Source organism: Zosterops lateralis (assembly GCF_965231275.1).
Source record: "Zosterops lateralis genome assembly, chromosome: 3".
NCBI lineage: Eukaryota > Metazoa > Chordata > Aves > Passeriformes > Zosteropidae > Zosterops > Zosterops lateralis.
In genome coordinates, this window is record NC_139764.1 from 84,633,078 (window position 1) to 84,658,260 (window position 25,183).

Sequence of the window (25,183 nt, forward strand, 5' to 3'; positions counted from 1 at the left end):
GGCCACTTTTATTGTCATTTTATGTTCAGCCTGCCAGAATTCACAATCTTCTCTTATGACATAATTTCAATGCTGATTTTAAATATCTCTTTTTTGTAGGATGTCCTTCTTTTAACGACTTGAATCTACATTTCCTGAAAGTATCCTTAGGCAAATCCTCAGGTGACTTGCCAAGTGAGAGGTCAAACCCACCAACACCAGGGACAACTCTGGCAAGAGCTGGACTGAGGGTTTGTGTTGAAATAGGCATTGGTGGCAATGCTTTCAAGATCTCAGTCCAAGCTTCCCTGACAATCTCAGCAATCTCAGCAAAATGCCAAAGTGAAAATAAGAGCTTTATATTCCCAGATGGGAAAAAGGGTGCACTATTCAATCTAGGGAATAATGACAGATAAGGAAGACAAATTCTTTTCCAGCAATATATATGGATATGTCTCAAATTCCTCCTGGACTACTGAAAAACATTTGTCTCACATGTTTACTATTTTGTTGATTAAAACTCCTTAGCATAAAATGTGAAAGCAAACAATTTATTTCAGGGGGAAATATTTATCTCAGTGGGTTTTATTGGAAGTAAATATAGTCAACAGAATGCAACTCCATTAGTGAAGAAGAGACCTCATGAAATATTTCATATCCAATTTGAATAGAGAACATCCAATAACTTGGGACATATCCAGTGGGACATTCATAAGAAATGTACAACTGTGATCACTCTAACATGCTACAGCATTATTATTAACCATGTAAAATCTGTTTCAGAACAACAAACTTTGAAATTCTTAAATCCACTATAAAATTCAGAGAAATACTTTTCCCCTTAAAGGTGCAATTCTTTTAGGAAAACCCAATGAAATTAGGCTAGTTAAGATGATGTTCTCTTCTGGAACTCACAGTAAGTAGACTAAATCAGTGGCTAATGGAAATGGGAGTGTGTAGACACGTACTTCTCTTTATTTCATGAAACACATATTTATAATTTAAACAGCTCCTGAATGTATTGGTAGCTGCCAAAATTTAATAATAAACATATTTGCATATAAATAACTCCATATTGCCTCCTGAAATATGGATAAACTTTTTTATTAAACTGTGAATGCAATCTAATATCTTCATTTCCTTCAGGAACACAAATGAATAATTATAATTTCAATTTATTATTAGTTACTTTTACTTTCACCTGCAACAAAGTTCCTCTATGACTTTCAGAAACTTCTCTGAATACTACATGTAAATAGCTAACAAAGCATTCCCCTAAAGCCAATGCTTGATCGACTTGATATGCAGGTTCTTATGGGTGGCAATAACTAACGTTCATGATTTTTCTTTGTGATAGAAAGATGCTCAGAAATTTGTGCATGCCCAGGAACATAAAAAACATCTTTATCTCTATTAAACAGAGGCAATGAGAAGAATCTCACATTTCTTAACTAAGGATATGCAGCTTTGAATTCCAGCTTTATTATGTATTCACCCCACTCACTCTTGTCATTTTAATAATAATATGAACCCTTGCTGCTATTAAAACTCTAATTTCTTTAGGGAAAACTCTTAATCTTCATACTTACATATAAAGCACAAGCCAAGCAACTGAGATTACAGCTCAGCACTTTGCTTAGCCTGCTTTTTTGGCTTTTATAAACCTGAGTTTTCTTTAAAGAATATACATACCGGTGTCCCTGACACTCCTGGTGCACCAGCTGGTCCACGGTCACCCTGAAGAAAAGATAAATCTATGCTTAAACTACAACAATCAAACCAGAAGCTTCTTGGTGGATTCCCATTAAAACCCAAGGAAGTGAACTGAAAATGAGAACAAGAGCCAGGCTAAATGATAATATTTATCTGTGCCACTGTCTCGTTATACAGACTTGAGCAAGTAACCAAAATCCTTTGTTTAGGTTCTCTCATATAAGGTTTCCCTTTGACTCTGCGTGAGGCCCCCTGTGAAAATGGATGGAAAGTCCCTGATTATCTGTAGTTCTCCAAATAAGTATAATTTGTGGTCATGACAATCACCAAAATTTACACAGGGTAATTTACTTTCATATCAACATCCCCATATTTAAGATGTACCTTACAAAGAAGTTTTTGCTTTCCTGCTACCCAGTCATCCATTTACTATAAGGCAACATCCTCCGCTTGTGCCATGGCCCTTTCAGGACAAGGGTTCTCGTTATAGCACACAGCCACCTTCATCTATGCTTTAAGCTAGGACAGTGTTGGTTTTTTGGCTGGAAATGATGAATTACAGACACAAACTCACCTTTCTCGACAGGACTGTAATCCAAAGCAGACAGATAGAGCTCAGCAAGTGACAAAACTCTAGCCAGAAGTATTTACCTACCACTGATGAGTTGGTCTGCAACACTATGCTCTGTTACTGTAACATTCGTTAAAAATGTAAGAAAAAAATCAGGCTCCTCGTTTCTAGATTTATGTCAGAAAACCCCTGGCACTGCTGAAGCCATACTAACAGGAGAGCATTTTTCTGAGATGGGTTTATGTTACCTGGAGCAGATGTATTAAAGCTCTGTAAACATAGCTGCATAAGCCACATGGTGCTCTGCATAAGAGCCTCAGGAAATGTAGGGATTTTTGGTTTCTGTTTTTATAAGTAATGGTGGGTTGTCTCATCCTCATTACTTTGTTCAGGTGCACGATGATATTGCTGTTGATTAGAAACACTTAACTCCCTTATACAAAGTGTAACAGACAACAAGTTAAGTGTCTGACCTGGTGTTTGGAGGAAGCAGCTTAGAGGACACAGCTCAGCCTGTCCTGCTGTGGAGGCTGGCAGTGGTCACCCAGTGAGGAGCACAACATGCACCTCTGGAACACTGAGTGGGGACTGCTGAGTGCCTGCAGCAGGCAGGGCTCATTGTCTGGAACCCTGCACTCTGCCCCAGTGGTTATTCCAGACCCAGAACTTATGGTATGTTCCCTATATGCTGGCTATGACAGTGAAACTATCATAACATGAAATGCCTAACACTTCCCTTGCAACTTTTTTTTTCTCTTTTCAGGGTTATTCTGGTCCTTTCAGAAGTGTGGCTTGCAGCACAGCTGCACCAGCCACTGTCAGCACAGCTGAAGGAGGGCAGATTTTGTCCAGAGGACATGAAGTTCTTAAGGCAGTTCATGAAATTATAATGAAATTACAGCCAATGTTGTCTGTAGAAGATGGCATTCTGATACACAGAGTAGCGTCATGGCTGTAAATTAAAACCTAGCATGTACTATACTGTTTTGACAGGCAGGCTCTGAGATTCTGTTCACTTATTTGCACCACAAATGTGAAAGTTTGACCAAATTTAGTTAAGTGATGATATTTTTAATTTGGGAGAGGACCAAACACTCACTCAGCTGGTTTATATGATCTGATCCATTGCTTATTCCCTTTATTTAATTCCTGTCCCCACTTTGTCTCCCTGTGTTTGTTCATTTTGAAATCAGACTAGTCTTTAACTGCTTGTAAACTGTAGAATTCCAGAGCAAGAACCATCTCATGTAATTTAAGCATCTAGTATAGATACCTAACTTAGATCTTGTCACTGACTGAACAAGTAGGAGGAATACACAGTGATATCGAGAGGGAAACCTTTAATTTACATTTCCTCGTGATGAAAAATAAGTTTCAATAAAGAACTTTTGCATGAAGTAATTTAATAGCATAATTTAAAAAGCTAAAAAAAAATCATTGCAATAATTTACTCTTTTTTCTTCCTAAATTAGAACATAGGGGGAAAATCAAACTGGCTTTACTGACAGAAAAGATATTTACGATTTTTTTTTATTTCTCTGCTAAATATTTTATACTTCGCTATATTTAGAAATGAATACCAAAATCTTGACTTTTTTAGCCTTTTATGAAAAGCTTTTCTTTAAATTTGGAATCAGTCTCCACAATTAGAAAGCAAAAGGCTGAGACCGTAAACGTAAGATGATGTTCAAGACAGAACAAGAACCATACATAGGAAAATAATAACCATATTACTATCAAGTATAGTAGTATTCTACCAAGAATACTCCAAGGCCTCCTACAGACAATTTTTCCATTTGCAGAAAATGAAATTTTACGTCTGGTGATTATATTATTTACACCCACGCTAAAGCAGAAAAGGAAAATAAAAGTAAGTATGCAAAGATTTTTCTCACAGAAGCATTAGCTTAAACACAAAAAATAAACCAGACATTTAGTTGCAGATAGCAGCCACTAAGAAATCCCTTCTTCTCTTTAAGTGTCCTACCTTTTCCCCTGGGAGTCCTTCCAGTCCTGGTAATCCCATTGGTCCTGGGTCTCCCTGGTTTTATTTTTTTAATAAAAGATTGCATACATTAGAATTGCTTTACTCAACATGGGAAATGTTGAACAGCAGGCAACAGAAGATTATTTAACTTGAGATTACTAAAACAGGTAACCAGTTACTAGGTAAACAGATTTTGTTATGCCTCGTTTTACTGTTTTGCAAATGAAGCTTTTCCCAGAGGCTCTGTGTGAGTATTTGACTCAATGGTTTCATTTTGGTGAAAGATGTAATACTAAAGACTCCACTCCAGTGCTCTTGCAAGCCAAGGTGACCTCTGAAGCACCTGCAGGCAGCACAGCCCTGGGGTGTAAGCAAACACTGTCAACCAGAGAACCAACCTCCAAGCAATTCTGTGCTCTCTTCTCTAAACAAAGGTTACTCTGCAGCAAGGGACACACCTGCTGGAATCCCTGGGTAGGTCTTCAAGTTTTGAAAGAAAACTGTAAACATGCTCCACTGGAGAAATCAGCTTAATATTTAGAATAGAGTGGGAAGATCCTTTTAATTATTTTTTGAAAGAAAATTGGTAATTTACCATGGACATTTAACCTACAGCCAACAGTTCCAGTATTTCAGCAATTCTCAGTTAAATCAAAAGTCATGGGAAAGTGCTGTCTGGATTTCCTCAACTCTCTGACAGATCTCACTTTTCCCACCCAAACCCTGGTACTTGGCTTTTTCTGAGTAGGAAGGGGCTGCTGGTACACATTCAGCTTCCAGACATTATGGTGAAACAAACAAACAAACAACAAAAAAGACTTTGTGAATCTTTTTGAAGAAAAAATTATTAAACTGTTTCAGAAAACTGTCTTACAACTTCATGGTTTGCTGTCACTGACTGCTAAGAGGTTTTGGTTTGGGTTTCTTATTGTTATTCAGAAGTAACATATGTCAAACTACTTGGGGAATTCTCTACCAAAACCGAAAAATACATACATACCACTGTTCCAGGATCCCCTTTTGGACCCTGCAAAAAAACCCAAACAAACCAAGTTACATTTAAAGAAAAACAGTTACACAATAAGATGGGTTTTTTAAATGACTGCATTGAGTATACTTTGCTAATGCATTGCATTTAGAATCATTATTAATTCCAGTCTCCTCAGCTGATTAATTTAGTGCAAAATCTTAGTAATATTTTGGGGTTTGTTTTGCTGTTCCAGAATGCAGAGAAAGACAGCTCTGTTGCTCAGTGCCAGCCCATAACTGTGGTTACCAAAGAGACAATCATGTCAAAACAGAAGTTGCCTATGGTGCTAAAAAGGAGGAGAATGCAAATAAGTGCACAGCATCTTTAGTTCTATGGAATGAAAGCAACAGTGTCCAGCTGCAAGGTGCTGCATCTGCAGTGTGAAAGACACCAACCCTATATTACTTCCACAATATAATTCTTAGTTTTACATATTTTCTTGCACTGCAGCTATATGTAGTGAATCAGTGCAGAACTCAGAATTCATGAGTTTCTCATTTCTGGCACCAAATTTTATCCACTGGAAAACTATGCCCATACTATATACTGTACTATAAGTACAAAATGACACATTTTTAATATAAGAATACTTTCACTAAAGAGCCCAATATCAAATTATGCACCATTTCTGCAGCCTTTACTTGCTAGGATGAAACAATTGAATCAGAATAAACCACTCTCCAAAATGGGCTAAAACACTTAAAACATAAAATCACAGACTGCTACATCCCAATCATATCCTTATTTTTTTAATCTTTCACAAATAAAATCAAATTCCATTCAACTAATCCTCCTCTGTTTCTATGCCATTTAGCTACTAGAAAATAGATTTCTGGTAACACTTACAGGAGGTCCTGGTGGACCTGGATAACTCGCGACACTCACACCTCCCTGTAACAGCAAGTTTAAAAGTTGAGTTGGGCTAAAATTGGGTAGGGATTGAAAAAAAAAGCAATTAACATTAAAGAGAAATACCTGCAGTTTATATAAGCTGCTCATTCCATTTCTTTCATTGTAAGGCATACCCTTTAAAGCATAAAAACCAAGTAAGTGTCACTTAAGAATTAAAAAGGCAGAATTATTGCCCTGTTCGGGTCCTGTAGCTCAGCAAAGCTGTGGTAACCTTTTGCTCTCAATTTGTCAAAGATTCCAGATTTCAGAAGAACATAAGATATACACCAACACAGCTTGGGACTTTTTTTTTTTTAATTATAAAGCAAGAAACCAGTAAATTAGTATACACCATATTTTGATTTTTATTATTATAATTCTTCCAGAATAAACTTTGTGTTAGGTATTATTCCACTTAATATAGAGTCCAGTGAGCTCCATAGACTTTCCTTAGGTTGACTGGGTTCTCAGGTATCCAAGCTGTCAATTTTACTCCAATAATATTGGATACCAAGGTTAACTAATTTGAGCAGGTTTCTTAGAGAGTTTTAGTGATCTGAACTTACTCAGTGATGAATGAGAGGAAAAAAAATACAGAAATCTGTTGAAAAAAGACACTGTTACCTTCCTGCAATATTAATTATTATTAGATCAACACTCAGTTCTTTATATTACATTACATTTTATCCACAAGTATATTGTTCCTAATATAAATTCGAGATATAAAACAAAATGTCTCACCGGAGGCCCAGGTGGTCCAGGTTTCCCAGGAGAACCTTCACTACCCTAGTACAGCAAGAGATTGATGTAACTCATTTACTGTAACTGGCCACATCTATTCCACACTCAAGCTATGATGACCATAATGACAATAAACAAGCGATACAGTCAATAAGAGCAGGTAATATCAAGAATAAATTCTCCTGCAATGTTCCTGCTTTAGCTTTAGGGAAGGCATGAATCACTACTTTGTACTAGTTTTTATTTTGTTAGTTACTTGCTGCTTAATGGGAAGTAACTTCCTTATGGCAAGATAACAGTGGCAACCTGGATTGGGAAACATTTCATATGTAACAGGAGGGAGAGGAAGAGGGAAAAAAAAAAAAAAAAAAAAGGAGTTGGTAATATGAATTTCTAAGCAACTGGCAGATAAAAGTTAACATTCATTTTATGTTTTGTATATTATTTTGCAAAAGTTAGTCCTCAGTTGATCATTCATATGTAAATAAAGAAAAGCTACAGTTTTAGAAATCCAGTGTACTTAGAAACATTGTGAATATAAATTACAATTTTTTCTAAAGAATCTTATTATTAAGAGATATAATGAATATCTTTTTGGTTTTTATGTAAAATATTCCTCCATTGTTACCTGTATCTCTGGCCTGTTTGGCTGTCGTGTACTGAATTGACTGTATTATAAAAAGCATAGCTGCTGAGATTTTTCCTCAGCAGATTCATGGGGTCTCTGAATACTAGAGAGCTGCAAAAGTTTCAGCAAAAAAGTTTCCCAAACAATCTTTTCAAAATCTCATCACTACAATTCAGATAAATACACTGTATAATTTGGAACAAGTCTGTCAGAATTTTCCCCTGGCTTTCTTAGATCTTATTAAATGTATGTCAGTAAGACACTTAAGTCACAAATTTAAAATTACTGAGGTGGCAAAAATCGAGCTAAGTGCTCAATGCCAATAATTAGTTGAGCAGAAAAATATAATTCTTGCTAAACATTTATAGTAGGATAATTTTCAAATGGCCTTGCTAATTGTTAGAAACTGTCAGCCTCCCAAAAGTGGTTTGAAGAGCTTCATGGAGAATTAAAATCCTATTATTTTAGAAAGCACATTATGTGATCAGTTCTCAAGTGTGTAGATGAAGGACCAAGGAGAAATTCACTGGGCCTTTATTTCAGTTTACTTCATTACGCTTCAGCCCTTTGACTTTTACATTTTTAGAATGATGAGACATGAGCTGTAGAGCAGGGGCTTCTCATTCCCGCCTGTGTGTGAATTGTGACAAGGAACAATCAAAGATTTGTGTTTTGTTTTCAGTTAGATAAAAAGGAAATAAGTGGGCTAAATTTTTGTTACTGCAATCTGCAAGAAGACAGCTTTCATTCAAATTTATACTGAAATAATTTCAGAGCTTTATAAAATAGTTTTCTTTCTTACTCATACCAAGGTTTTGTAGGGAATTAGGGTCCCACATTTGGACATGGCAGTGCTGTGCCTGGAAAATTCCAGAGTACTACTGAAAGAAAAGCTATATTCATACACAAAATGTAGAACTTGTCCTAGAAAGTGTTTTGCAGCAGTTTGTCTCTGCTGCATTGCACTGATCTGAGGTACCAAAGAAATGAATTTGACCTCTTAGTTAAAATGGATAATATCAAGTTCCTGATAAAAATTTGAAAGAAGTAGTGCTAAGAGAGTGTAAATTAAGTGTAAAGGAAGCTTACATATTTTTCAGAATAACTACCACCCAATAACTTTCAGTGCTTGTACAATTACTTTCGAGTACAATATTGGTAAAAGAATGAGAAGCACAGCAAGCAGTCACTAGTCATATCTATGTCAGAAACATATTTTCACTTTCCTAAACCTTATATAATGTGTTATACCTAAAAAAAATTCTCTGCAACTTAAATATACCACAAGAACTGCACTTCAAAATATAAGTCCATATGCACAGCACTGCTTAGGGAAAGTACTTGCAGTGAAACACAAATAAAAATTTGAAGTGTATGCCACATTCTTGTTACACTTTTGCGCTTTTTAAAAAAAACTCCAAAACACAGTGTAATGGGGTTGCAAAACCTTCACAGACCTTTACCATGAATAAAAAGATGAAATACCTTTTCTCCTTTTGCTCCAGCTGGACCAGGATGTCCAGGTCTTCCTGGGACTCCCTGAACAACATAGAATTGTTTATATAAGTTAGGAAAAAATGAAACACAATATTTTTGCAGTGTCACTATGTTTTTAAAAACATGCTTTTTGGAGTTCGTTTAAACCTAATTATTTAGGTTTATATTAATTAATATTTTTATTAATTACTAATTACTTTTCCTTCAGGTTTAAATATTTCTCTTCTCTTTGATACAACAACTGTGTCTCTTGATAAGTCCTTTGAAGGGTGAAACTTGTCTTCACCATTGCATTTTCACCTTGACAAACTAGATGTGGTGACCCTAACTGACACATCTTGATACAGCTGAGAATCATGTTTTACTGCTAAATGCCAATTTATGTATTCCACATTAAACTTCTTAAATGTGCTACAATTCTTGAAATAAGTATTAGTATTGTCATGAAACCTAGGAATGAGCAGTGATCATAGTAATTAATGTGATTCCATCCCATATGTAGAAAAGAATATTTGAAAAAATTTCAAAGAGCGCCGTTCCCAATAATACCAACAATTTTAACAATATATTTCTGTGTCTTTAAATATTGTCAGCTTCTTCTAATTCTTTGGTTTTGAGTTGTGAAATCAAGTAATTATTTTGCTTTGGCACTAGATTTTTTTTTCAGAATGACTAGCTGGAATTATTTTTAGATTTTATTACTAACATGACTCTAACTTGGGTAAAAATACATAATTCATTGCAAGTTTGCACATCATAAATCATGTAACCTCACAGATTCTCTAGTAATGTCAAAACCTCAAATCTATTTAAGTTCCATAAACTTTGAGTCCAGACAACTATGGTATTTTCAGTAACATCAACACCAGTATAGTTTACTTTACTAGAGCCAGAATGGGTAAGATTTTATTATTACTCTCCCAGAAGATAAAAGAAAGGACTAGAAACTAGGCTGTTATAGCAACCCCTATGGAAATAAATTAGATTACAGGTGATACCACACACTTACAGAGGGGCCACTGGGTCCTGCTATACCTGGCAGTCCAGGAGCACCTTGAAGACCCTAGAAATTAAAAAGAGCACATGTCTAGTTCCTCTCCCATTTATACTTCAAAAATACCCCTACTCAGCATGTCCAGCAGTGCTATACCTGTATTACAGTGCATTTTCTTCTAAAATGTAGGCATTATTTTTGGTAATGGCTAAAAAAATAACCACCTCATCAGGTAGGGAAGAGAACCAGGTTATCATTGAACAAGGTTAGATGCAAATTCTTGCTTGAGGGATAAATACCACTTGTCCTTCAACCTTTCACATTTTCAGCCTTTATTTTTTAAATAGTTTTGTCTTTAGTTGTGCAGATAAGAACAGATCTCAAGCTTTTCCTTAGAGATTAATTTTCTATTTACTTTTATTAAAAGGCTTTTTTTTTTTTTTTTTCTGGTGAGAAGACATTTACTCAGGCTTCTCAATATTACCTGATGCTATCTAAATTAAATGATACTTTCTGCCTAATTTTTGATTTGACTTCTTGGTAATTGAACATGACATTTTACATTGTATTTAATGATCTACTTTCCTGCTTGTATTCTATTACTTTGTCTGAAAATCAATGGAATCTAGTATCCACCTACTAAACACACAGCTGTGCAACTCACTGCAGTGGATAAAGGTGGGATTTGAGACAAGCCTGTGTATCACTGAGTCTTTCTTTTGCCACACCAGACTTCAGTGCAAATTTAGACATGCAAAAGTCATGAACTAATGAAAGCTAATGCTCTTGGTTCTCCCTGTAATCCACAAAGAGAAATAGATTCTTCCAAGCAGTGATTAATTTCACCTGTCCATCCTCTGACAAGAAAAATCCACTCAGAGAATGCATATTTCTCATTTGAAATGCAGTATTTAAGAAGGAATGGCTAAGGAGGCAGCCTGGAAAAGCCACAGAGGTCAGGAGCCCTGAAACAGGTGCTCTGAGGGAGAGACTGAGGGAAAAACTTCAGAGAGAAATAAATCAGCAAAAATTTAGAGATGGTGAGACATTGATTTTCCTTTCTTGCTCCTACACACAGAGGACATTGATCCACCTCTGAAGCTTTTCATAGTGGCAAGGTTACTACTAATGTGCTCTCTCCTCTTTTTGAACTCCTTTACTCTGATGGTACATTTACATGAAAAAATAATATGAAGCCAAAGGAACATTTTCTGCACTCTTACTATTGATATTAAAAAAAACCTCTCCTGAAAAAAGAAGTGCTTTGAAAATGAAGATAACAAATTCAACAAAGATTAAAGAGCGATTGGAAAGCATATGGAAGTTAATGAGCATATTTCAAAGGGCTTCAGGTGGGCTTCTCTTTCTTCCCATTTCTTCCCATTCCAACAAAATAATAAAAAATAAAAAATTTAAAATATTGTAAAAAAGAAGTTACTTTTAAAACGTTTTCATACATGTTTCTGAAAAAATACTGACATGTACCCTCACCATGTCATAATCAAAAGCTGCTGCAAAACACTGAAAATATCAGAGCTAAGACAGCTCACCAGCTCTCAAATGGTGAAGAAACATTTGAATAACTTAGTTATTAACACAGCATTAATAAAAAATATACAATAAATTTTCTCTAGACTCCTTTGAAGAATCTGCCAGTCATAAACTTGCTGTTACCTAATTACCTTCTTAATTCCCTGCAATATCTTATTTATGTCTCAGCTGTTTAATAGCATTTGAATTGTTAGAATTGTTTTGCCAAGAGGTATCCTATATGGCACTCAAAGCATATTTTACTTTCCCATTTATTTTTTCAGTGAAATTCTGAATCAAGTTTGCTTATGGGTGTCCCATCCATTTAGAGAATATGATCTGAATTCCACCTGTCTTAGGATGCAGTACAAGATGTAACAAAAAAAAAAAGTATTCTATTATCATCTGTTAAAACCAGGTGGGGCAGTGTTCTTTTATCTCTTCCACTACCCATCCTCCCTCCAGGGGGATATCTTCTGTTAATGGGCCATCAAGGCTCACCACATGACTGATAAAATTACATCATCCCATTGTGAGCTGCTCCACCCAGGAAGAGGAGCTAAGCATTCCTACCTGGATATAATCTAACATTCAGAACACCAGAGCAGCCTGTTTCCACTGGATTCCCAGAGGAAGATCAGATCCATCTACACCACCACTGGACCTTCAGAGGAAAACTACACCCTTCTACAAGATCATCTTTGCTCCAACAGAACCCCATCTGTCACTCCAGGACTGCAGCCACAAATTTAACTGGACTGCTACCAACACCCTGACCAACAGGGTGTCAGGTTGTATTCTGACTCTAAAAGTCAGTAGCTTTTTTTAGTTTGCTTTTTTTCTTGTTTTGTACTACTGCATTTTTATTTTAATTTTCCTAGTAAAGAACTGTTATTCCTATTCCCATATCTTTGCCTGAGAACCCCTTAATTTCAAAATTATAGCAGTTCGGAGGGAGGGGGTTTACATTTTCCATTCCAAGGGAGGCTCCTGCCTTCCTTGGCAGACACCTGTTTTTCCAAACCAAGTCACGCCTCAGGAGGCACTTGCTTCTATAAGAAGCAAAGACTTAATGAGCTCTGTATATCATGCAAAACCAAAGGAAAAAAGAAGCACCATACTTTAGGCTGACAACATGCTTAATTCTGGGGCAAAACAGTAGCAGGAGCTGCATCTTTTTTTTCCACAGGTAACTGTTCACTTTTGTAAGCCAAGGATGAATACAATTTTTTTGAAAACTATTCTCTCATTCTACTACTCTTTAAAAATTCTTAAGAGACCACAACCTTAGTGCCAAAGAAATGTGACATGCTTATAAAGAATTGCAAACTCCCCAATGAATACACTCTAAATTCCTTTTGTATTTTATAAACGCTGTGTCTTCCAACCAGCACTTCTAAATCAAAAGAGAGTTGTGTGTGTTTAATCTCAATTAAGTATTTTGGAGTTTCAGAGTGGTCACCACATACTTTTTAATGGCCTACTTATTTTAACTCTTCAGTTGACTAAGACCACTAAGAAATTTATTTATTTATCCAGATTAATTGGCTTACTAGCTTCTGTTGTGGTGATGTTATTTTTTTTTTTTTTCCACTGATAGTGCTCTTGAAATCTTAACAGCAACTATTTCAATTCAAAATGAAAACTATTTTGGATTCAGCACCACAAGTCATTTGGCTTTTTTCCTTTCTCCATAAAGACATAAAAATAACTCTAAAAATGTAACATAAGATGTAAAATACTGTAAATACTTTAAATTCAGTCTATTCAAATATTTTTCAGTTTCCACTTAATAGTAGTTGCTTCTATTACTGTTCCCATCAGATTATTTGCTTAATGGAAAATTTTCAGAAGTGAATTCTAAAGGGGAACCAACAAAATAAAAGCAAATATGTTATAGCCACAAAGTATTTTCTGAAAATATTTGGCATTGGCCTATTTTCTGCTCTATCCTATATCCTTAAAAATTAGCATGTATGTGAGGCTTTAAAATATACAAATGAGCAAAAATTCACATAAAAATTAAATAGATGTTATTTAATTGAATAATAACATTCAATCCTGTTGAAAAATCAGAATCAAGGGCTGTTTGTAGCACTGCATTGTAGACTACATCTCAGCAGTCCTAAAGAACTAAATAACAGTCTGTGCATTTCATTTTCAGTTTAGGTCCTTACTCAGGTTCAGATAAGAATACTACCACTTGAAATGAAGTCATTTTACCTCATCGCCCTTTTCTCCTGCAAGCCCAGGAAATCCACGTTCACCTTTGCTTCCCTATGAAAACATAACATTCAAACAAATATTTTCTATTAGAAAACAATGAATTCCATGCTCTATAGGGCATTTTATGACCCACATTCAATATATGCTAGCCTGATGCCCTCACAGCCATAGTGCCTAAGCATAACACAAAGGCTTGAAACTATCTGAAAGCTTTCAAATAATACCTCCTAGCAAGGTGAAAGGAAATGAGTGGTTTGTACCTAGGAGGCAAAATGCTCAAAAGACCTTAAGATGGAGACATTAACACCAAAGAGCTTGAATGCTTGCTGAAATGGAGAAAGTTCACTTCTATGGAATTAGTCTCAACAACAGGAGCTATCTAAATGTCAAACCATGTGGTTTTTTATCCGATTCCAGTGAAGCAGGATTTTGACTGATGTCAGTGAAACTTCAAGTCCCAGGGAAATTGCTGTGTTACTCCCATGGGAACAGGGTGCAAAGGCACAGGGTGGTCCAACAGTGTTGCACACTTGAGGGAGACATGGGAAGTTTGCCTCTTCACTGCAGGATTCTCTTGTGACTGACTCACCTAAAAATGAGTCTATAGATAGCAAAGCACAGCAGGGCAGTCAGATCTGAGCCAGCTTTAATAGAGGCATGACAAAGAAAAGCTATCCAGGCCTGGGACTCAGCTTAGGCTATTTTCTCACTCAATCTAGAGAAAAGGCAAACTGACACATGAGGAGGCCTGAAACACAAAAATCCTTTGAACCTTTAGTCTGCTCAATGCCACAGGCATATGGATCAGACAAAGAAGTCAAGTCTCACAAAGGTAAGAATCTGGCCTTTTGCTTTTAACAAGAACTAAAGCAATGAAAAGTACTCTTCAAAACTTACTTTTGGTCCTTCTCTACCAGGAATGCCTGGAGGACCTCTCGTGCCAGGATCACCCTGCAGAGGTGACAGAAAATGAAGTGACAAATAAATATTTTTATGACATAGATCGGATCCATGTAGACTGATCTATGCACACTGCTTCCTTCCTGCCTTTCTGCCCAGCCCTTCATTTTATCCCAAAGGCTTCTCTTCAGTCCTTGCTCTCTTCTAGACCACACACTTATTCAGAGAGACTTCCATGTTTTCCTCCCCGTCTCTTACACTCTCTACTCAAATTGTGCTAATGCTTTTAGCTTAATTTTGGATAGTTCCAGACACATGTATGTTTAGGTTTGAATATCTTCCTTTTAAGGATTTGTCAGAGATGAAGGCTACTTGTTACTCTCTCCAGCTTCAAATCTGTAGTTATTTAAAAGTAAATGACCCCTGCATTGCTGAGAGAAGCATTAGCCAGCTAAATTGCAGTCATATAGAAGTGCTAACTGCAAAACACCAAGAAATGAAGAATGAAGCATAAAGAATCAGCAAGAAGAAGAGCTCTGACAAGAAGAGCATGTACAACAGAAAGACAGTACAATTACAAACAGAAAGACCTAAAATAAATCAGACTTGGAAATGAGAAAGTCAATAAACCTTAAGTACATGTATTAATAAAGGACAGTAGAAATGATGTGCACTTTTCATATTGAAATACTCCTGAGAACAATTTAATTTCAGAATATTGCAGAACATCCCAAATTTCATTATTTTTCAAATTATTATCTTAGAAATTCTAGACTATTTTCCCCATTTGGTATATTACTGAAATCAATGCTACTAAGTAAAGTGGAGAACAGGGTATATTTGTAGGAATTCATACTGTGGGCTGAATGTGCTGAATAGGCTACCTGCTGGCTACTACCTCACATGCTGTTAAAACACTATTTTGCAAAATTTCTATAAAATATATTTCTTGAGTATTTTTAAAAAGAATACAAAAATCAACAAAAAGCCCACAATAAAATTTTACACTAGGCCTCTAAGTCAGAACTGAACCTATAGAAGATCTCAAGTTCACATGTTCGTTTAAAAAGCGTGTTTATAGCAAAAAAAGACATATAATCTCTAAAAAATTTACCTTCAGTATAGCACCCATGTCTCCCACAAGTGGAAGTGCAACCTGAAATTAAAAAAGGCATCTGCAGTTAATGTTTTACGAAGCACTTCTAATTCTGATGAGTTTTCATTGCTTCTAAACTTTTTATTGTTACACGTAGAGCTGATAATATATATATATGTTGGTTGAAGCTACTTTTCTAATGAAAACCCAAAAGAAAAAAACAGGTTTTCATATATAGTTAAATATCACAGTCTATCCAACCTATCAATTGTAATTCTTCACTACAAATGCAATGAAATTTCTCAAACCATGACAACAGCATAACTCCTGAACATACTAATATTGTTGTTTCTGTAGCATATCAGCAACAACTTAATGTTACTGGAATGGCTTGTGTTCTCTCCTGATTATCTTCAATAGTTTTCCTCCTCCTCTCTCCTAGACTTTGATTTTACTGTGAACTGTAGCACAAACTCTGGAGATGCCAAAGCCAACTTCAACAAATTAGATACTGGAAATAATCCAGCTACAGCAACAAAAGCAACATACTTAATGTTTTTTCCTGCCTTTAAACATTAATAATTAGTGTATAACTCCTTGGTGCCACTGTTGAATAGCTACCAATACTAAAGCTGACCCAATTAAAGATCAATCAGTGGATCTATACTGCACTGAAACAGATCCCAGATTTCCAAGACCTGCCATTAGACTTGTATTTAAAGACTCCCTGTTAAAAAAATCATTGCCCTAGTTATCATCATCTTCATTCACAGACTCTCCAATTACTAATTCTTGTTTTGTCTGGCAATAGCTAAATCTAAAATCATATCAACCCTGGGCACACTGTAAAATTCGACATATTCAAAACAAGGTAACTGGTTTTGTTCAACCTGTTTCAATTATTTCCATCTTGAAGAAGAAGAAAAAAATATAAGCACTTTTTTAGCATATTCCAAAGACTGCCAATTAATAACAATGAGTGTCAAAGATCAGCTCAAGAGACACACTGCTGAACATAATTAACCAGAAATATCATCAGGAATACACCATCTTAGGGTGGCATAACCACCTTTGAAAGCATCCTGCGTTGTTTTTTAGGGTGAGACAACACCACTAGCACAACTTGAGGACATAGTTATGTAAGGTGTGAGTCCATCCTCTGCACAGGGGTAAATTGTATGTAGACAGGATCAGCTGCTCTTAAAAACTTGTGACAAGACTTTAAAATAAAAACTTACATGGCCTGACTTTTCACCCTTCTCCTTATGACATTTTTCAGCTAGGCAGGCTATTACCATGTCATCTGCTGGTCTTCCTGCTGGACTAGAAGTGTAATTTCCCCAGTCTCTCCTCTTTTCTAATGTTCTTTTTTTATCTGCTCTATCAATGCATGGCACAGAACCCCAACCCCCTCAGTGTGAAAGGGTCCTAACCCCAGCTGCAAAGGGCACACGTGTATGAGAGCAAGTCGACTGCATTTGTGTCACACAGCTCCTCCCCTCTGTGTGTGAGGCAAGTCCAGCCTGACTGCAAACACACTCTCTAGAGCCATAAATCTGTGTGTTGCTCTCTGAATAACTGTATAATTTATGCTGGGATTTTGAAAATGATAAAACGGCCTTAATTCCCCACATTCACTCCTGCTTGCTACATCTTCCTTGAAAAAATGTCCTTTCCAAAGAGATGAGTGTTTCAAGAGAGTAAAAGGCAATAATTATCCTCTTTGTGAGTTTTACCATTTAGACCTGTCTGTTTAATAGCAGTATCAAATATTTTACTTTCATTTGTTTACAATGAGCTGTGCCTTCCAGACTTCTTCTACTTACTGATTTTGGTTTTCCTTATTAAGCACTTTATCCTCATCTGTCTCAAGTTAAATCTTGTTGACTTCAGACAGCTTCTGAAATTTGATTACGTCTTCAAAAAGCAAGCAATTTTTCCCACTCCAATTTCAGAGTTTTATCTACTTACCCAAATCAAATTAAATCACTGACAAGAACTGAGCATGGGAGAGACCTCTCTTTCCAAGTTTGACAGTAATCTGCTGAGAGACACTCAGATCTACGACTTTTGATAAGCATTAACTACATGGTAACTAATTCTAAGCATTTTTTTTTTTTTAAATATCATGAAGACAGTCTTGGTTTTATTGAGGCCAAGGAACATAAAAGGGCTGTTTTCCTGTCTTTCCCAAGTAAGCATTTCTACTTTATCTTCATATCACTGGTTCTTCTAGACTTGCTCTGCTCTCTCACCTCATATAAATTTAAAACATTTGCACCAAAGCAAATGCAAAAGCTTTCCCAGTATACGTACAGGATCACCTGGAGGGCCTGGTAGTCCTGGCTTTCCATCTCTTCCTGGAGTGCCCTAGAAACAAATATAAAACTTGATGGCCTTAAATCATTGATGAGGTACACATTACTTTTTCTTTTACTTATATACTACTGTCACTTACATTAATACCAGGAGTACCTGGAACTCCTGGTAATCCTGGAGGTCCCCTAGGGCCCTAAGAGCACAAAAGATCGTTTAGGATATAATACCTTTCCTGCAAAATTCTTAAACCACATTAATGTATTTTTGTATTAAAGAGAAAATTTATACCCTACCTGCACACCTGATGATCCAGTTGGACCTATAGGACCCTGTAAGAAAACTCCAAATAATCAGCAGTTACGCTTTCTGGGATAAGGGAGATGAACTTCATTAAAAAATGCTGAATGTGGGATATTTGTGCAGTTTTGACTTTGAGAAAGACTTGCTTTAAGGTTTGGCTTTAAATCCAAATGTAATTTTGCCAAAGTTAGAGACCTCAAAACTTTGTGAATGCCCATTTTTAGGGCAAGCATTTCCAAAAATTAATGATCTCTGGTGAAATTTGATATTTAATAAGAAGATTCATTAAAAAAGCCAATGAGCAGTTGAATAAAAACAGCTAATTTAGATATAAATGGGTAATTTTTAAAATTCAGATTTGAATACATTGTACCTGAAAAAATTATCTTAAAATATTATTATTTAAGATTAAGATATTCAGGGTGAATGTCTAGTTACCTTTCACAAACATTTTCCCTTTATACCAGAGCACCGTCCATAAACTGAATTGTATCAGGTGATACACATTGGTCGACTGAAGGGAGATTGCCTCAGACACTGGAGGAAAACTCCTGCAATAACATGTACCACCTACCAGGTACACCATCAACATCAGCAATTTTTTTTACTGAATTCTCTGAAGACACTGCAGGTGGCTTTATTTAAAGGCATTGAAAAGAAAGAAACCTGGGAAACAAGCTGAATAACTGAAACAGTTATTGCTGTACAACTTATTTGCTATGAATGCTTTAGAAGTCTGTGTCAACTTGCTTCATGTCTGAATTTAAACTGCACAGCAACCCTTGAAGCAAACTGGGAGCTGGGAGTCAGGCCAGAAGGGAGTTCATGGCTTTTTATTATGCTTTGTTTGCCCATTGCAGTTGCTCAGTGATGAACAGTGAGAAGTCCAAAATCTGGGTGTTGTGTTGGTTTACTTACTGGTGATCCCTGAATGCCTATTCCAGGGGGCCCCATCTCCCCAGGTGCTCCCTGTACACCAGGTAATCCTCTTTCTCCCTGTGAAAGGTACAAGGCTTTCCATCATAACAGCTCTGAAAATGAAAATTACCATATTATCTTTTAAAAAATACTTTTAGAAACAGAAATAATGTATTTTGCATACCTTTGGCCCCCTTGGACCTGGGTTTCCAGGAACACCAGTGGGACCCTAAAAGAAACCCAAAACAAAACACGAAAAAACCAAGAAGAAACCAAAATTATGTTTTGAAATCCCAGAGATTTGATTAATTTAATGGCCAAAATTAGTCAGCCCTTAGAAATAAAGTATGACAAGTTTACATGTCCTCCTTGTTCGTGCCAGTGTCACTAGGATCATCTGTGATACTTACACTATTTCTAGACTATATTTTAATGCATATATAATATCACTGTAAAATATATTTTGATTTTGAAATTACAATAAAAAATACATGCTTTTTCGTTTTAAACTGGAAGTGACTAAATTTAGATTAGGTATTCAGAAGAAATTCTTTACTGTGAGAGTGGTGAGGCACTGGAACAGGTTGCTGAGAGACGTTGTGGATGCCTCATCCCTGGAAGTGTTAAAGACCAGGCTGGATGGCAATCTGCTGTAGTGGGAGATGTCCCTCCCCACAGCAGGAGGTTGGAACTAGATGATCTTTAAGGTAGCTTCCAGCACAAACCATTCAGTGATTTCTTTCATTGCACAGTAAGAATTCTTTCCCAGTTCCCCCTGCAGAATATAAAGTCAAGAAAGTTTTTTCAGATTATGAACTTACTGGTGTTCCAGGCAGGCTTGGTCCAGGAGGCCCCATATCTCCTTTTGGACCTGGATGTCCAGGCGGTCCCATAATTCCACCAGGGTCACCCTATGAAATAAATTTGAATCACTAATTGAAATGTGAGAATTTTCCCCTATGAAAAATACTCTAAATATTATCAATTTTATCATAGAAACTGCCAGTACTTTGAGAAGATGTAGAGAAGAAGAAAACTCCTCATATTTTCCTTCAAAAAGTTACAGAATTGGAGACATGGGTCATATAACCATTAATAATAACTAGTATTCTCTTGGTTTTCCATGCTTACAATGCATCTGATCTACATTTCTTCCTCCCCAGGCTCCTAATATGCAGGATGTCATTAAACCCTGCCAACTAATTCATAGCAACAGCTGAAATAACAGCTGTCTCTTCCCAGTTATCAACCACTAGTGCTAAACCTGGGGCCTTCTGTGTATTCCTCTTTACACCTCTGTTCCTTATTTCAATACATGCAGTGTCTCTTGTTCCATATCTCTAAACTCCTGCTGCTTATGCAGTAAAATTATGCCTTTCATTATACTGTCCTCTTGTCTTTTGCAGGCTCCTGCAACATCCTCTGTTAATCTTTCGGAATCCACCACTTCCCATTTTGCAAGATGAGTACATTTTTGTCCTTGCTCCAGGGTTTTTTTTTTTTTTTTTTTTTTTTTTTTTTTTTTTTGTCTTTCTTTCAGCTCACTTCTTCAGGCTGGAGGCTGAAGTTCATTGGTTTCCCTTGTCCCCCACAATGTATATCACATCATATAGCTCAGGGCACACCTATATATCTTCTTTTTTCTTCTTTTTCTTTACATTCAGTATATACACACATAATTTTTAGCCCTGGCTGATGCAGCTGAATTCTAACTAAGAGATTTCTACACAGCAAAATACAATGTCCTAAGGAGATCCAGCCTTGGCTCACATCTGAGCCAGAGTAGCTGCCCTAGAGCTGTGCCAAGATGAGTATGTCTGACTGTGAAGTGGGATTTTACACATTAGTCTGCGTAGGACACTACACTGGAAAGGTTGTTTTGTAGTCAGGACCTGAACTGACATTTCTCCACAGCACAGATTTAATGTAAGGGCACAGTCCAACCTCTTTGAAATATTACTTGAATTATTCATCTAAAGAGCAACTGGGCTGCCAAACTGGCCAGAGCCACCTCCAAATGCAGAGATGTTTCTTCTCCAAGACACAGGGGGTTGCTGCTGGTACATTTTAAAATCACTTTAAAATCACTTCACAGCAGCCACATAGATGCACTACAGAAGAATGGAAGGTTACTCTCGGAGTGAAATTTTAAAATGCTTTAACATATCAAGTTTAATTAAAAACACTTAAAACATACCTTGTCTCCTTTAATTCCTGGGTTTCCTGGTACCCCAGGATCTCCTGGTAAGCCCTGGAATTAATGAAAATATAACTGTACATTTTTATAGCAATTCCCTTAATGGTTATATGAAAATTAGTTTACACTGCAATATTTACTGTGCTTTAGTATTGACCCCAAATGTTAAAGACTATAAGTTAATGAATGCTTTCTTAATTAAATATATAAATAATTTTTCTTTAAATTTAAGTTAAAATGTAATAATCAAGATTATTTTCTGGACCCTACTGGGGAGAATGGCAGAGACCAAAAGCTTTATTTCTTATGTTTCAAAGTAATTCCAAGACTTGAAAATCAACTGTTTTTTCAAAGAAGGCAGTAGCACATAAAAACTTGAATTTTAAGTAAGTGCCTCATCTTTTTTGCCCACGGAGGCTGCATGATTTCCTGTACTAGTTAATTATTCAAACTGGTATCTTAAAAGCCTCAATGAATTCCTACTCCTTCACATTAGTTAATCTAACAAATCCCTTTAAATGTTTTAGATATGTAATGGACAGTCAAACGTTTTCAGTAAATAAAGTATGTTCCAGCCTTTCTTTTGTCTAAATCTTCTCATCTTCCACATTTTGATTTTAACTTCAGTACTTTCCCTTGTCCTTTTCATGAAGGATTTTTATAAATGCAGAGAAATGAAGATAAATGAAAAAGATTAAAATCTAAATAGAAACTATTTAAATAATAAGTAAGGCTTAATTGGGTTCTGTCACTATACTGCAACAAATACAGGAAACTTTCCATGACCCTTCAATGTTATTCAACCAACTAGTGAAGCATTTTGTTAAGAATACCAGTAATTTTTACAGTAAAGGATAAAATTACCCAAACTGAACCAAAAAGTAAAATCTAAGTATAAAGAAATTTAAGCTGGACTGAAAAATGAACTCTCTAAGAAAAATACAAGGAAACACATATTGTTTTAATTTTTCTTCTCAGTGTAAAACACAGTTTTGTGCACACTGACATATGACAGATGACAACATTTTCATGCCAGTAGTGAATACTCAGCAGCTGTGTTTGCTTTCTCTGCTGCATTCTGTACCTAATACAGACAGACTCATTTCACCCAGTCATCCAAACTAAAAGTATAGGAAAGAAAAAAAGGTACCCTAACAAAGACTATTCTGCTTATACCAACAGAAAATCATTATGGAAATGGAAATTTATGTTTACTGATCATGGCCTACTCTATCCACTTTTGATATTGGCATAAAATACATACAGCCTCTCTTCTCTCTCTTCTTTTCTAAGGATTTCCCAAATTCTTCTTTTTTTCGGTTGGACCCAGCCCAAGCGGTTTTTTAGGAAAAGAAGCAATTCTGCTAGATGACTCTTTGATGATGGAAGTTAATGTAAAACAATTTTCAAACTTTCATAATTGTCATCATACTGCATAAAATGAATTATTATGTTTTATAATCTATAATGTTTCATCTTTAGAAGATAAAAAACCAAGGAGTTTATAGCTAAGCACAATACCACTATAATACCTTTAAATTTATGTTTTTACATACTAAAGTTGTGTGCACAGATAGGCGTCTTCAGGATCATTTACATCTAGGACTTACATATATTATAATAATTATTTATCTGTTCATAATGTTCTCTTGATCAAAGATCTATCAGAACACCAGTTTCAAAAGTAGCAATTATGAACTCAAGTGGAATGATGGCAACACAAGCAAGAGAGAGATGAGTATTTTTTTATCTTTCACAGTAGGATTGGTGATTAATACATAAAAAGAAGCACAGCAGATAAGGCTTACAAACTTTTGAATAGCTGATAGGTAAATTAGATACAAATGAAAAAACATATGCCTCATCTGAGTAGGAGAATGAGATATAATAAAATGATCAATAAGTAATACAATATAAAATGACACGTGCCTAGTTAAATGCTAGTGTTTTTTTCCCTTGTTAAGAGCTGAAGATGCTGTATTCCACTGGTCACCTCACTTATATCCCTGAGACTTTTAATAGGTCACTGATAAAATGTCTGCCAGCTCTGTATCACTCAGAAGGGTATTTTAATATTAATGAAGTATATGGGCTTAAGACTCATCTTCCACAATGTAGTCTGTGGAATGTGTGGAAAGGCCTAAGACAAAATGCAGCAAACACCAGCTTCTAGATGCCTCTGTTGGTAGAAAAAAAAAAAAATAAAACCAAAACCACACATAGAGAGTAATGACAGAAATCCCAGTCTTTTTCAAGTGAGTGGCTGAACTGCTAGGTAAACCTAGGCTTTTTATTATCTGCTCTTCTTGATCCACTTCTCAGATCTAACCACTCTTACCTCCAAAACGCTATTTAGAACCATTTTATGGTTTATGGAAGAAGACAGTGCAAGAACCAAGAAGAGGGGGTAGGTGCCACTTGTTAGGTTGTGTGACACCACTAGTGTTGTGGACTGAAACACAGGGAATTAGGCAGAAAATAGTTGTCTGCATGCTGAAAGAGGGATTGTGCCATAATTTGGAAGGGACACAGTCACTGCCCTAGGAGAGGCTTCTGCTATATGTGAGTGTCAAATCAAATGCCCAGGGAACTTTCAGGTTTATTATAATGGTGATTAAGGGAACTTTCAGGTTTATTATAATGGTGATTAATAGTTTAAGATGTTTCCTAGAGAATCCAGACTGGATTGACATTTTACCCTTGCCTTTCCTGCCCAGAGGCACAAAGGTCACAAGTGTGCTGGATCTGTGTGCTACCAGTCTGAGTAACCCCAACCAGCCAGGAGATCCATCAGGCTGTTGCCTAGTGGCATAATAGTTCCAGGGACACTAAAACTCCCACAAAAAAGACCCCCATCAGCTTGCCCAATCAGTTGGCAGACCTGAATGTGGGGCACCCAGAAGCACAATCAGTACAGAACATTCCAACTCTGGTGAGAAGTACCACTGCTCGACAGTCCCAATCCACCAGTTTCACACCCACAAACACACTGCCTCTCTCGGGAGCCTTGCCCAGAAACATCTGTGCCTGCTTACTGTGAGCAGCTGCACAACACAAACCAAGACCACTTGTGGCTTAACCATCGCAGCCAAGCAATGATCTCCCTGCTGGAATGGGAAGCCAGGGCCCAACGAATATAATGCTAACAGGGGAACAAGGGAGAGATCATCAAGAAGGGCAAAAGATCTCATTTCAGTGACCCCAATGTCCAGATCCACTCCAGGCTGTCAAACAGTGTCAGAAGCAGGATATAGATGGTTTACTGAAACTCAGGATCATGGCCTGTTGGGGAAGGCATCCCATCCTACTTTTCCTGAATACGTCCTATTCAACACCTGACAGCTACAGCACCATGCACAAAAGGAGCAGCTATGGTAACTTCTGTGGCCCTGCTTCACTGGCTAAGTGTTCATGCACCACAGCTACATTTGAAGAAATAGCACAATACATACAACTTCTCCTGGCAGTCCCCTGGGTCCAACAGGTCCTGGAGGGCCTTGCAGTCCCTGTGAAATGATATAATACACACCTAAGGTAAAAGTCAATCAACTACTGTAATATGGTGTAAAGCATTCTTATATATAAATATATTAAAACATTCTAGAGCACCTTGCAGTTTCTTCCTGTGAGGGAGATTTCACAACCTCCCTGGGCAATTTGTTCCAT

The 25,183-nt window shown here is 36.5% G+C and overlaps 1 protein-coding gene across 8 annotated transcripts in view; it reads right to left on the bottom strand.

Moving 5' to 3' along the window:
• The window catches only part of COL19A1 (collagen type XIX alpha 1 chain), a 178,440-nt gene that overhangs the window by 16,018 nt on the left and 137,239 nt on the right, over nucleotides 1–25,183 (bottom strand). For 6 of the 8 annotated variants that reach the window (XM_083856904.1, XM_083856907.1, XM_083856901.1 and 3 more), the window contains 19 exons: nucleotides 24,970–25,023; nucleotides 21,518–21,571; nucleotides 20,142–20,231; nucleotides 19,505–19,549; nucleotides 19,321–19,398; nucleotides 18,396–18,431; nucleotides 18,242–18,295; nucleotides 18,100–18,153; nucleotides 15,802–15,843; nucleotides 14,685–14,738; nucleotides 13,785–13,838; nucleotides 10,047–10,100; nucleotides 9,026–9,079; nucleotides 6,913–6,957; nucleotides 6,256–6,306; nucleotides 6,127–6,171; nucleotides 5,251–5,277; nucleotides 4,251–4,304; nucleotides 1,672–1,716 (listed from right to left, as the gene is read on the bottom strand). In XM_083856904.1, the coding sequence (XP_083713030.1) occupies nucleotides 1,672–1,716; nucleotides 4,251–4,304; nucleotides 5,251–5,277; nucleotides 6,127–6,171; nucleotides 6,256–6,306; nucleotides 6,913–6,957; nucleotides 9,026–9,079; nucleotides 10,047–10,100; nucleotides 13,785–13,838; nucleotides 14,685–14,738; nucleotides 15,802–15,843; nucleotides 18,100–18,153; nucleotides 18,242–18,295; nucleotides 18,396–18,431; nucleotides 19,321–19,398; nucleotides 19,505–19,549; nucleotides 20,142–20,231; nucleotides 21,518–21,571; nucleotides 24,970–25,023 (990 nt within the window). The remainder of the gene's footprint in view (nucleotides 1–1,671; nucleotides 1,717–4,250; nucleotides 4,305–5,250; nucleotides 5,278–6,126; nucleotides 6,172–6,255; nucleotides 6,307–6,912; nucleotides 6,958–9,025; nucleotides 9,080–10,046; nucleotides 10,101–13,784; nucleotides 13,839–14,684; nucleotides 14,739–15,801; nucleotides 15,844–18,099; nucleotides 18,154–18,241; nucleotides 18,296–18,395; nucleotides 18,432–19,320; nucleotides 19,399–19,504; nucleotides 19,550–20,141; nucleotides 20,232–21,517; nucleotides 21,572–24,969; nucleotides 25,024–25,183) is intronic. The other 2 variants (XM_083856906.1, XM_083856905.1) reach the window with 2 other exon arrangements.